Source organism: Castor canadensis, chromosome 2 (genome assembly GCF_047511655.1).
Source record: "Castor canadensis chromosome 2, mCasCan1.hap1v2, whole genome shotgun sequence".
NCBI lineage: Eukaryota > Metazoa > Chordata > Mammalia > Rodentia > Castoridae > Castor > Castor canadensis.
The window spans coordinates 75703415-75715465 of record NC_133387.1 but is presented as its reverse complement, the minus strand read 5'-3'; the positions used below and the strand labels follow the sequence as shown (position 1 = coordinate 75715465).

Genomic DNA, 12051 nt, shown 5'->3' with positions numbered 1-12051 from the left:
AACAACCACAATTCTTATTGAAAATGATCTTGCAATCCTTCCTGCTCAAACATTAGAAGTCAAGATTATTGTGTATGTCTGGTTTTGTAGTGCAGGTCTATAATTCCAGCATTTGGGAGGTAGAGGCAGGAGGATTTGAGTTTGAGGTCTGGCTGAGTGACATAATTCTGGCCAGCCTAAGCTACATAATGAGACACAGTTTAACAAAATCTCCAACCAAAAAAATGTGTAGTGTGCCTAATTTTAAGTGATTTATTGTGAGTGTCTGGCATTACCTGAAAGCAAGGGAATAAACCTAATGAACTCTTGAGGGTGCTTGTTATGATCTTGTTATTTTAAAGAGAATTTTGTAGCTACAGTTGTACACCTGATAAGATCAAAAGACAGAGAAAGGTAATGCACAAGGCTTTGGTGTTTGGAACTCAATTCACATTGGATAAAATCCATAGTAGGCTATATCATATTGCCTCAGAGAGGAATGATTCTGTAACAGTGTTTTCATTTCTCCTACTCCAAAGGCTTCTTAACCTACATAAGCAATGAGATCATTTAATGCAGAACATATAACATGCAATACCCCAAATTTGAGAAAAAAGTTGTATTTCATTTAAGTTTGAAATGACCCAGATTCATGAATAGATGTATAAAAACACAGATAACATGCTTCACTCCCACTCTTGTCTTCACCTAGCATGCTTTAAAGTAAATTGGCTAAATTCTATCAGTAAACAACTGCTAGATTTAGTTTAAACAATTTAACTGTCTAAAATGTATATGTTCATTTTCCCCTAAGAAGACATTTCTAACTTAGTTGAACAGAAATATTGATTCACTTTTGTTTGTTTTTTCTTTTGTGTTTTATTTCCTCAGATTTATTTTTCCATTTGCATTGCTTTCTGGGGAGTAAGAAGCATGAGACAACTTGCCTCCGGCCCGTGGAAATAACCTAAGTGTACACAGTTCTCTTTTTTTAATCAGTTATCCACAACTACAATACATATGGAAATGTAATTATCCTGTATAAGGTTTATAGGAACCACTTCTTTAATGAAAAGTAAATGTATTTACTTCCTCTTACTTGTTTTTCACATTTGTTGTTTTCTGTTAAAATGAAAGTCAGTTATACTTTCTTTAGCTACCATTGAAAGACAAATATGATTTCAAATAGATTTATTTTATATTCACTGGTATCATCAATGAAAATGAGCATAAGTAAGGAAAGGAAAAATCTGAAGAATAGTAAACATTGGATTTGTGTTGATTTGACAAAGTTTCCTTTGATGGTTGCTAAAACTGCTTAGATACATGTATGTAGCCATAAAAACATATTGCAGGTATTCTCTACCAACCACATAACACCAGAAGCCATATTACAGAAGAAGGTATTGCTGAAATGAAAATGAATGGAATTTGACAGAATTAGTTTACTCAACAGGTTAATTCATAATACATATGTCTCATATGTTTGGTCAATTCATTTTGGCAGCTTAAGAAGCATGCAGTAATTCTGTGTTATTTAAAATTGTCATAATAACGTTCATAAAGTCCTCTAAATAAAACTGCCCTAGGCATTGTGTGTATTGGTTTTGAGGACTGTAAAACTCTGCCAAGTGTTTCATTAGGAGGGAACTGACAGGTAAGCAGGATCATGTCCAGAGAAGGACTGAAACAAAGTTGAAAAATAAAAAGTTTTTCCTTTCCTCCAATATTGCTTAGATTTCAAGCTACTATTTTAAAAGTCCAAATTACAAATATTAAGAAAAATATACTAATACTACCCTTCACCGAGCCTTGGCTGTAATCATTGCTGGATTAAGGAGATTGATTAGTTGCTTACCCTCATATTTTAAGTATGTTTTTAAAGCTTTGAACAAAGGAAAACATGCAACTGTTAACAGAATCAGACTGCAGGTGTCTATGGGACTAATGATGCAAGACTGAAGCATATTTATTTTTCAGACTGGAACAGCAGCAGAAGATTAAATTCTACATGATGAAAAAATTAACAAATTATATCTTGAGCGTCAGAAGTGGATTTGGCTTTACTTCATTCATCTTTTTATGCTTCTTAATTAAACACAGAGTTAGAACAAATGCTGAAGTCCTTAACAAATATTATATCTTCCTTTGGTCCCTCAAGCAGTTCTTAGTGGACTTTGCATTTATGGAAGCACATTACTGCAGGGAGCCCTCTGCTGGCTCAAATTCACAAAATTTATAGCATAAAAATTCTGAAGTCACAAAAAAATAAGGATAGGATTGTACAACAGGTCTTGTTAGGAGTGGGTACAAGTGTATGAAAACAGAATAATGAAGTCTGTCAACACTGTTTTATGTAGGGGGGAGATGTGGGAGAATGGTGGTGGAGGTGAATCTAACCAGGGTACATTGTAAGTGTAGCAGAGAGGATGATCAGAAGGAAACACACTAGGCCTGAGTCCTGAGAAAGTAGCAGGGAGGTAGGGATGGCACAGCAGAGAGATAAAACCTGAGGAATCTGAACATGAGGAAGGTCACATAGCAGTGGGGAGGGGAAGAAGTCACATAACATTAAGGTAAAGTAGCCTATGCAATAAAATATAACCACATATGGATTAGACCTTGCTTTTTGCTTCTGTAACCTGCTTACAGGGCATATAAGGTGAGACCCCTTTTTCTCCGAGCTCAGCCTTTGGACAAGAGTCTCCTGAGTCTGTGCTGGCACAATAAAACATTGCAATATGCTAAATTGCCTCAGTGTCTTGTATCTTAGCTAGCAACTTCCTGCAACATAAGCATATATGTAAATGTCACAATGAACCCCCCTGTATAACTAATCTATGCTAATTAAAATGTTTAAAAAATGCTTAAGACCCAAACTCTGTATTCTAAAGACTTTTCAGTCTATAGGTCACATCATTCAATAATAGCCAAGGAAAGAGATTTATTTTTCCTTTTGCAAACCTTCAAATAGATTTTAAGTGTGTCAAACTAGTTTAATGGTCTCCCCAAGCATGTTGCAGAAATATGCATGTGTGCTTGGATATATGTGAATTTATAGGAGGGCTCTAAAATAAATTTAATAATGGAAATAAATAATTCAAAGCGATTAAAGATCATTTTACAGCAAAGTTCAGTTTTCTTTGAGTAAACTCAAACTTAACCATTTTCTCTTTTTGCTATCTTCATTACATTTGTAAATAGTCCTTTAGAAATAATATAGGTATTTTTAAGCTATGATTTCCAAGTTTGAACACGAACATGGCTCCCAGGAAGGTAGCATTCTAAGGACCTCTGTGCATTAACCAGGACATTTTATTCTTCACCTTTGACCATGCTAATTTTCCAGTCTGGTTTTCTCTTGCTAACTTCTGATAAATAATGACAGATTGCATAACTATTCATAATATTGTAAATTGGTCTTGAGTGATACCATGTAATTCATGCTTACTTTTTACTAGAAGAATTTAATTCTCCCTCCCTCTTTCTCTCAAGAGAGAAAGCACTAAAAGTAGGGATCATCAATTACCTACCACTTATCGAAAAGGGCAAACTACCTTTGTGAAAAATTATGAGGACACTAAATTTTGGTAATGCTCGTAGTAACGAGCATTTATTTATTGAGTAGTACTTTGTTAGAACTATTTAACTTAGCCTCTAAAATTCTGAGAATTAAGTGTCATCAAGCCATTTTATAAGAGAGCATTCTGAGTCCTAGAGAGGTTAAATGGACCCATGAAACATAATAGATGACCAATTTTTTTAACTCTGAATTCTGACATCAAAGTCCACGATGTCTCTCCATTTCATGTTATATGGTATTCAGGGCAAATCCTTAGAATTATGGACACGAGAATTTGTGTTTAGTGGTTTTTCCTTCAAATTGATTCTGTTCAGTATGAAGTTCAAAAGGTAAGTATGCTAGTTGTAGGGCTGTTTGACAAGGTAGATGAGTCCTGAACTTTTAAGCCTTCCAAAAGTGGCAATTCCTTTATCCTTTATATGGCTTGCCATATAAAGATGGATCAAAAGAACTCCAACTACTGGGTGGCAGTGGCTCATGCATGTAATCCTAGCTACTCAGGAGGCAGAGATCAGGAGGATCATGGATCAAAGCCAGCCAGAGCAAATAGTTCCTGAAACCCTATCTCAAAAATACCCAACACAAAAAAGGACTGGCAGAGAGGCTCAAGTGGTAGAGTGCCTACCTAGCAAACATGAGAACCTGAGTTCAAAGCTCAGTACCTCAAAAAAAAAAAAAAAATGGAAAAAAGAAGTCTATCCCTGTTCTTGGATTGTCAATTTTCTCTAAAATTGTTCATTACTCTGACTCTATTTATTTCTTATGTCATTTCTTTCCCATTCCCTCATTTCTTCTAATCATATTTGTTAAATTAATCCTATCTTCTCAGGTCCATGATATTCAATAATATTGAAGTCCACAATTGTATATTAGATGTTCAATTAATTACCATTCTGTAGGAACCCTCATTATATTTAACATTATCAGCTTTTGTTACTCTTTATTAGAAATTCCCAAATTTCATTGTTTTAGTGATACATAATTTAATTTTTCAATGAGGCATTTTCAATGGAATTCTTTAAGGCATAGTAGACATGTTCAAGTAATGTAATGAAATTTACTAGAGAAAGCAACTTCCCCTTTTTATGCCCCACCCCTATTTTCTCAAAGTCATAGCACATAGGATCCCAAAATAACATGGAAAAATAGAGAAACAAACTGGACTTTCAGGATCTTAAAACATTTTGATGTCATGACTCTCTCTTTGGAAGCAGCTGGGCTCTATCTTAATTAAACATGCCTCAATGAAAGGAACTGAACAAACAAAATTCTATTATCACAGTGATTTTTTTCACTCTAATTCTGCCACCTCTTCTCAATAGCATAGAACTTACTCTTTTCCCTCCCTAAAGACATAATTAGCCAACATTGATGATTTTTTTTCTTGTGGGTTGGGTCTTTTTGAAATTCAAAGCTCTCTAACACCATTTTAGTTATCACCTTCAGATATTCCAGACATTCAATATCCATGAATCATAATCTTAAAGTCATTCTTTAGATACATTGTCCCTTCGTTATAACAGCAACATATTCAATATTATAACCTGCATATATTATATTTACCTTATAGAAGACAGGAAGAAGTTGTCTGTGTGACTGGGATTATCCATGGAATTTATTTATTTGTTTGTTTATTTATTTATTTATTTATTTATTTTGCACTGGGGATGAATCTAGTGCTGCAGGTATTCTAAGCAAACACTACCATCGAACTACATATTCAGCCCTCAGATCTTTCTTTAAAATACTTGGCTGCAATACTGGATTTAATAATATTGAGGTGATGCCAGAAAATACATACATTTTCAAAGCTGTGCTGGTGATAAGGTACCAAGGTTAAAACTGATCAAGGAGCAAGGAAACTTCTTGAGATGAGGATGTAACTCAATACTACAATGCTTGCCTTGCTAGCATGTGCAAGACCCTAGGGCTGATTCCCAGCACTACCATAAAAGAAGAAGAAAAAAGAAAAGAAAAGAAAACTTCTCTAGGCCTTACTCTCCAACTTAGGGTGTATACAAGGAAGATACATGTTTCAAGGGAGCACTGCTTATACAGTAAATTCTTGAAGAATTGAAAGACAAAGAATTGAAGGTTATTTAGATATGCCATATAAGAAAAAATAATAGTTTAGCATGGTATTATTTTGCATGCATTTTTGAATAATCTAAGCTTGAAAGATTCATAACCAGGTGAATATCAGTGGGGTGAGAAGTAGAGAAAATGGCACTGATAAGGCCAACATGCTCAAAAAATGTCACCATAGGTCCTGTTTGTATGTCTGAGTTTTCATTTTAACCGAGAATTCCAATTGTTTACATACTTGATTAGGTTTGGTTGACCCTACTTCAGTTTCTGCCAGGTCTCTTTCAGTTGAGTGAGAGATACATGGGAATTGAAAAGGGTTTCTCCCTTTGACATAAAGTTAAATATAAAAGAGATCCCTCTATAAAGCTTCTGTCTCACACACCCATCCTAACCAGACAAAGTAATACTAACATTTGCCTTTCAGAGAGTTCCCAGCATGCATTTTAATTCACTGGCAATATAATGTGTGCTGAAATAATCACTGTGTAAGGATGACTTAAATCCTTCTAAGCAGGAGGTGTTAGGAAATCATCTAATAATGGCACCTGGCAGCCACATGGCACACTAGGATGCCTTCCTTACCTTGGTGTATGCAATAATCTACAAGATACCTAAAATCTACAGGCTGTCACTTCACGTTGATGAGCTCCACATTAAAATATGCATGCTTAATCAAAAAGTAATGGATCTCCTCCAAGAAAATGTATGCTAAATATGTAATATGCATAAAGTGTCTATCAATCTGTATGAGTCACAGGATGAGAAGAGCATAGTGATATTGCTGATTACAGGAAAACCAGGAGGAACAAATTGCCAAAGAAGCATCAGTATCAATATCAATATTGAAAAGTATGTGGTTATTTTAAGAGCATGTTCAAAACAAATAATTTAGCACAAGTGATTGCAGAAGTCATATGCACTCTCTGAAATTTAGCCTTATTTGGATTAAAAAACTCTTCTGTGTTCTTCCACTTATTTTTCCTCCCTACCTTCCTCCCTTCCTTCCTTTTCTTTTTGACAGCACTGTTGTTTGAACTCAAAGGCTTCCGCTTCCTAGTCAGGCACTCTACCACTTGATCCCAGCCCCCAGCCCTTTTTTGCTGTATTATTATTTTCATTTATTTATTTTTTAGCAGAATAACGTCTTGGGTTTATGTCCTGGTGAGCCTTAACAACAATCCTCCTATTTACACTTCCCATGTTCAAGAGATCCAATCTCGAAAAAGCCATCATAAAAAAGGGCTAGTGGAGGCCCTGAGTTCAAGATCTAGTACTAAAAAAAAAAAAACTTGAAGATCAAATTCTTTTCGATTTGTGGTGATGTGAATAAAAATTTTGGTGAATTGACAGCCCAGAAATTGTTTGAATTATTTGACATAATTAAGAATATAATCCCAAGGGATATATTCCCAACATTAAAAATATTTTCTATGTACATAATGTATATTGTGCAGAAATTTGGTTGTTGTTTAGATGATATTAAGTAAAGAATGACAACACACTTTGTTGGCAGACATTAAACTGAGTTTAGTAGTGACAAGACCTTTAAATAACTTTCTTTTCAGTGCTAGGGATTAAACCTGGGGCCTCATGCATGCAGATTTTTGTTAAATATTATATTCCAGTGTGTGTGTGTGTGTGTGTGTGTGTGTGTGAGAGAGAGAGAGAGAGAGAGAGACACACACACACACTCACACATAGATCAATTCTATTTGGTCAATAATTTAGATAATCACCCTATCAATAAGCCATCCTAAGCCATTCTTAATGTCCTAGAGAAAGGAAAATTCTTCCATATTCTTTAAGTGCCAACACTTTAGGATAGCTTATATTTTAAACATACCAATTAAGACTCTTGAAAGAATGTTTTAGAACATTGGATCAACTTCAGGGAATCCATTTAATTTGATGAAGACTTATTTTATAACTCTTAATTATAAGACATTAATTATTCATACAAGAAAAGAAACTGACAAAAGCTCATGGTGAGTGGCATTCAGCCGCAACTCTGGTATCTGACTGGGACAGTGTTTCTTAGCATGTGGGCTAAGGTCTGTCTGAATTGAAACACCTGCTACTTCCAGCATCCTATCTGTCTCAGACTTAAGGAACCTGTACTTCAGAACAAGGGCTCTGGTGTCTGTCTAAATAAACAGCTCCCCAGGGGATTATTCAAAATATAAAACCTCAGAATCCCTGTTCTCCAGAGGGAAAGGGTACATTTATGTGCTAAAATTGAGCAAGAGATCATGTCCATTGGTAGTGTTTCTGGTAGTTAAAGCCTTCTTTCAGCTTGTGACTGCTATCTTTGGTCTGAAATTTTCTTTCTTACTCTTTGAAAAACTATTCTTTTGCTATTTCTTTAGAATGTGAATTTTATTTAATATTTTCAGCAAATTAATTGTAGCTACTTTTAAGTTATTTAAAATAACCTTTTTAGCCAGGCACCAGTGGCTCATATCTGTAATCCTAACTACTCATGAACCAGAGATCAGGAGGATCATCCTTTGAAGCCAACCAAGGCAAATTGTTTCCAAAACCCTATCTTGAAAACAAAAATGGGCTGTGGAATGGCTTAAGGTATAGGCCTTGAGTTCAAACCCCAGTACCACAAGACAAATGAAATGAAATAAAATAAAGTAAAATAGCCTTTTCACAAAAGACTTTGTGAAAGTCTTTTCACAAAAGACTTAATTGGTAAGACATATAGTAAATAACTGAGTTTCTTGAAGATGAGTTGTACTTGATTGCTAAAAGCTACTATAGCAGTTGTATTTAGATTCTGTATCCAATTTAGTCTCTTAGTAACTGTGTGATTCTGAACATAGAAAGTGGTGAGAACACAAGCCTTGTAACCCAGTGTGGTCATTATTTTGCCTTGGGATCTTCACAGAAAATATGGTAGCCCAGGATCAGATGAAATCCATGGTCCCTTGCAAGTCTCACTTCCTATGAATAATTAATCCAAATTGCTTCTATATTTTAAAGTAATAAAACTACATTTATTATGTCGTGAAATTTGGGTTTTTCAATAATTTATACTATGTCAATAATGAATTAATGAAGTTTCATTTTTATAATTATTCATTAGAATCTAATTAATGGGGACAATCTTAAAAACAATGTAAAAGAACTAGAGAATTACAATACAAAAAATGAAAAATTCCTTCATCTTTCCAGAATCCTAAACAGCTTACCAATTCTAATTCCTCTTTTCCTTTCTAATGTCAGTTGTCCATTTTTTGCTATGTGCATTTTATTCTGTTCCTTCATTTCCTTCACTTCCCCATTCAATCTACTATGATTAAATTAAGGAAGTTTTATATGAAGTGTGATCTACTCTTCCTTCTGGGTGCTTATTATGGCCACCACATTTTGACTTACTAGTTGAAAAATTACTTCTTTGGCCTTCTTTACATTTTTTGGACAAAAAGTCTCAGGTAATTCTCACTGAACATTTCTTCTGATAAAAGTAAAAGCAAACAAATAGACATATAGCAAAAAATTCAAGTTTTTATTTTATTATTAAATATGAATGATAAACATTTACTTAAAGAAAAAGTATAGTTTTTCTTCAGCATAAAAACACTAAAAGAAATTATATTTTCTATTGTTCCCTCTCTGTGCCAGAATATATAAGAGGCCAAGATCAACTATAAAAATTATCTGTATTTGGATATCTTGACATTAAAATTTCCTGCACACTACTGCATCTTCCTGAGACTTTGTGTGGTATGGAAAGAAGAAAATGTGTTTGTTGCTTGTAGGAAAGAGTAGGTCTTTAACCATTTGTTGGCTCACTTAAATTCAGCCAGCAGTGATTGTAGCAAAGTTGCTTTCTTCCAGTTCTCTAATGGAGAAATGGAATGGAATGGAACAGCTTTGAAATATTTATAAAGTGAGATTTGTTTCCCTAAGATACTTGGAAAGAAAAAAAAGCTTAAAGAAATAAAAATCTGTTAGCATCCTCTCTCTGTTTTGGGAATTCTTGTGAATCCCTATTTGTACATCCTGTTGAGAACAGCTATGGTGGTTATTGTTTCTGAATTGCTTCCCCAATTTCTTAAAGATCTTAGCAGGTAGCTCACTATCGTCTTCTACTCCACTCTTCTTAATGGGATCTCAGGAATGCAGCACCACATAAATGTCTCTTCTAGTAAAAACAAAGTTTCTTGGTATCTTTTCTCCACTGATTATGTAGTCCACTTTACATCATTCAGGTTGGCATCACCAATAGCAGCAACCTGGCCATAGGATTAACCTTACACATCCTATGCTCTTACTCCTGCTGCTTCTTTTTCCAGCTCATGCTCTTTGGGGTTCCACCACCAACATTTGCCCCGTTGATGTATTCCTATATAACCTTTGAATTTCCTTGCCCTTCTTCAGGTATTTACTTACTTTCAAAGACAATTGAATTTCAAGGCAAATCATTATAAATGTACTTTTGAGCTTATTAAATCAAAATACATTTTAAATCCAACTCCATACCTTCCCTATATAGCTGAATATGGCTAGAGAAAAATGCAAAACCATGAAACTGACCTCATCTATACATGATTAAGTACTTCATCTGAGTTCTCAATTCTGTCCATCACTCTAAATTTCCCCAATTCCACTTATTTTCCACATTCCTGTACAACTGGTTCCTACCCCTCAAACTTTCAGCCCACTTTTTGTCTTAGTTGATGAACTTGTTTCAGTGTTACTGAATTTAAGAAGTAGAAGTCATTAAAGAGAACTTTGCCTACCAAACACCATCATCCAAACCAACTCCTATTAACTAATGATCCCACTCTTAGACAGGGCTAACCTCAGGACTTCTGATTCGTCTCCCATCCACCCTAGCCTCCTTGGATATGGCTTCAGTGATGCTCAATTTTTCTCCATCTACTACATAATTCTTGTTACCAAGAATGCTGATATCTGTCCCCACCCCTATTTAAACAAAGTTCTTTCTTTATCCCTCTTCTACTTTCAACTAGCCCAATTTATCTTTTTCACTTTACCTCAAGTGTCCTTAACATACTTGTCCATAACCACTGTTTCTAACTTCCCTCCTCACATTTCTCCCTGTATATGTTTATGCATATCCCACTCCCCCCAGTTCCACTAAGATTGCTCTTATCAAAGTCAGCACAATGCCAGTGTCCAATGGTCAGTTCATGGCTATTACCTTAGTTGACTTCTCAGCAGCATTTGACACTGCTACCACTCTGCTCTCCTTGAAAAACTTTCTTCAGTTCACAGGACACTACACTCATCTACTGTTTCTCTGAACTTCTGGGCACTTCCTGTTGGGCTTTTCTTATCTCATATTCTGTAATCTGTTTCAAGCTCATGAATTAGAACTTAGCCCTTAAACACTCATTTCTTGTTTATTCACAGTTATTCTCTTAAGTGTCACCAGCCAGTCTAATAGCACTAACCTCATCTACAGGTTGAAACAAATGCATGTCTCCAACAATAACTCTCCCTGTAAGTACATCCTCATATCCCTACTGATAGGGACTATTCAACCAGAGTAAGAGAGACAAAACCTAACATAGCACTTACCGTGTGCCCAGCACCAGTCTTTCTATTTTACATGTATTAACTGATTTGATCCTTATAATAGTCTTATAAGGAGAGGGGAATGTTTTCATTTTTCATTTAAGAATACTGAATGAGAGGCTAAGCAATTTACTCAACATCATACAAATAATGGCACTGGTTTGAGCCTGGGAATTCTGTTTCAAAAATTTAGATTGTCTCCAAAAGTTAGTAGGCAATTAAAAGACATCTTTCATGCCAGGCATCAGTGGGTCACGCATATAATCCTAGTCAGGAGGCAGATATCAGGAGGATTGTGGTTCAAAGTCAGCCTGGGCAAATAGTCCATAAGATCTTATCTCAAGAGAAAAAACATCACACAAAAGTTGATGGAGTGGTGCAAGATATAGACTCTGAGTCCAAACCCTAGTACCACACACATAAAAAAAAAAAAGCATCTTTCAGATTTTGAAATCCATGCTCATGTTATATGCTCACCACAACATGTCTTTAATCAAATGATATCTTCTCCCTGACGCTTTCCCTCACTGCTAGTTCACGCACACACACACTTCCCCAAAGTGCTTTTCTGTTTATTTTTTGCTTTGTCAAATACCTAGCAAGTTTGAGATTTACTTATTTTTTGTGTGTTCGTTTTCCATCTTTTTTCCTAGGAATCCATAAAAGCAAGAATTTGTTTTTCTCTTACAGTGCTCTTTCCTCAACTCTTCACATAATGGCTGGCACACGGGAAGTACTTAGTAAGTATTAATAAACTCCTTAGTTATTCAAGACTATACATAATCCAAGGAAAAACTGACTTTCTGTCTCAGTTTTGGCTGACTCCCAAGATAATAGTTGTCAACTAA

General features: G+C 35.1%; 1 protein-coding gene across 5 annotated transcripts in view; it reads left to right on the top strand.

Moving 5' to 3' along the window:
- Agmo (alkylglycerol monooxygenase) overlaps positions 1 to 12051 on the top strand; it is a 345305-nt gene that overhangs the window by 308328 nt on the left and 24926 nt on the right. For 2 of the 5 annotated variants that reach the window (XM_074065070.1, XM_074065069.1), the window contains exon 13: positions 11894 to 11943. In XM_074065070.1, the coding sequence (XP_073921171.1) occupies positions 11894 to 11943 (50 nt within the window). Of the gene's footprint in view, positions 1 to 870; positions 1078 to 11893; positions 11944 to 12051 lie in introns of those variants that run through there. The other 3 variants (XM_074065067.1, XM_074065068.1, XR_012445222.1) reach the window with 2 other exon arrangements.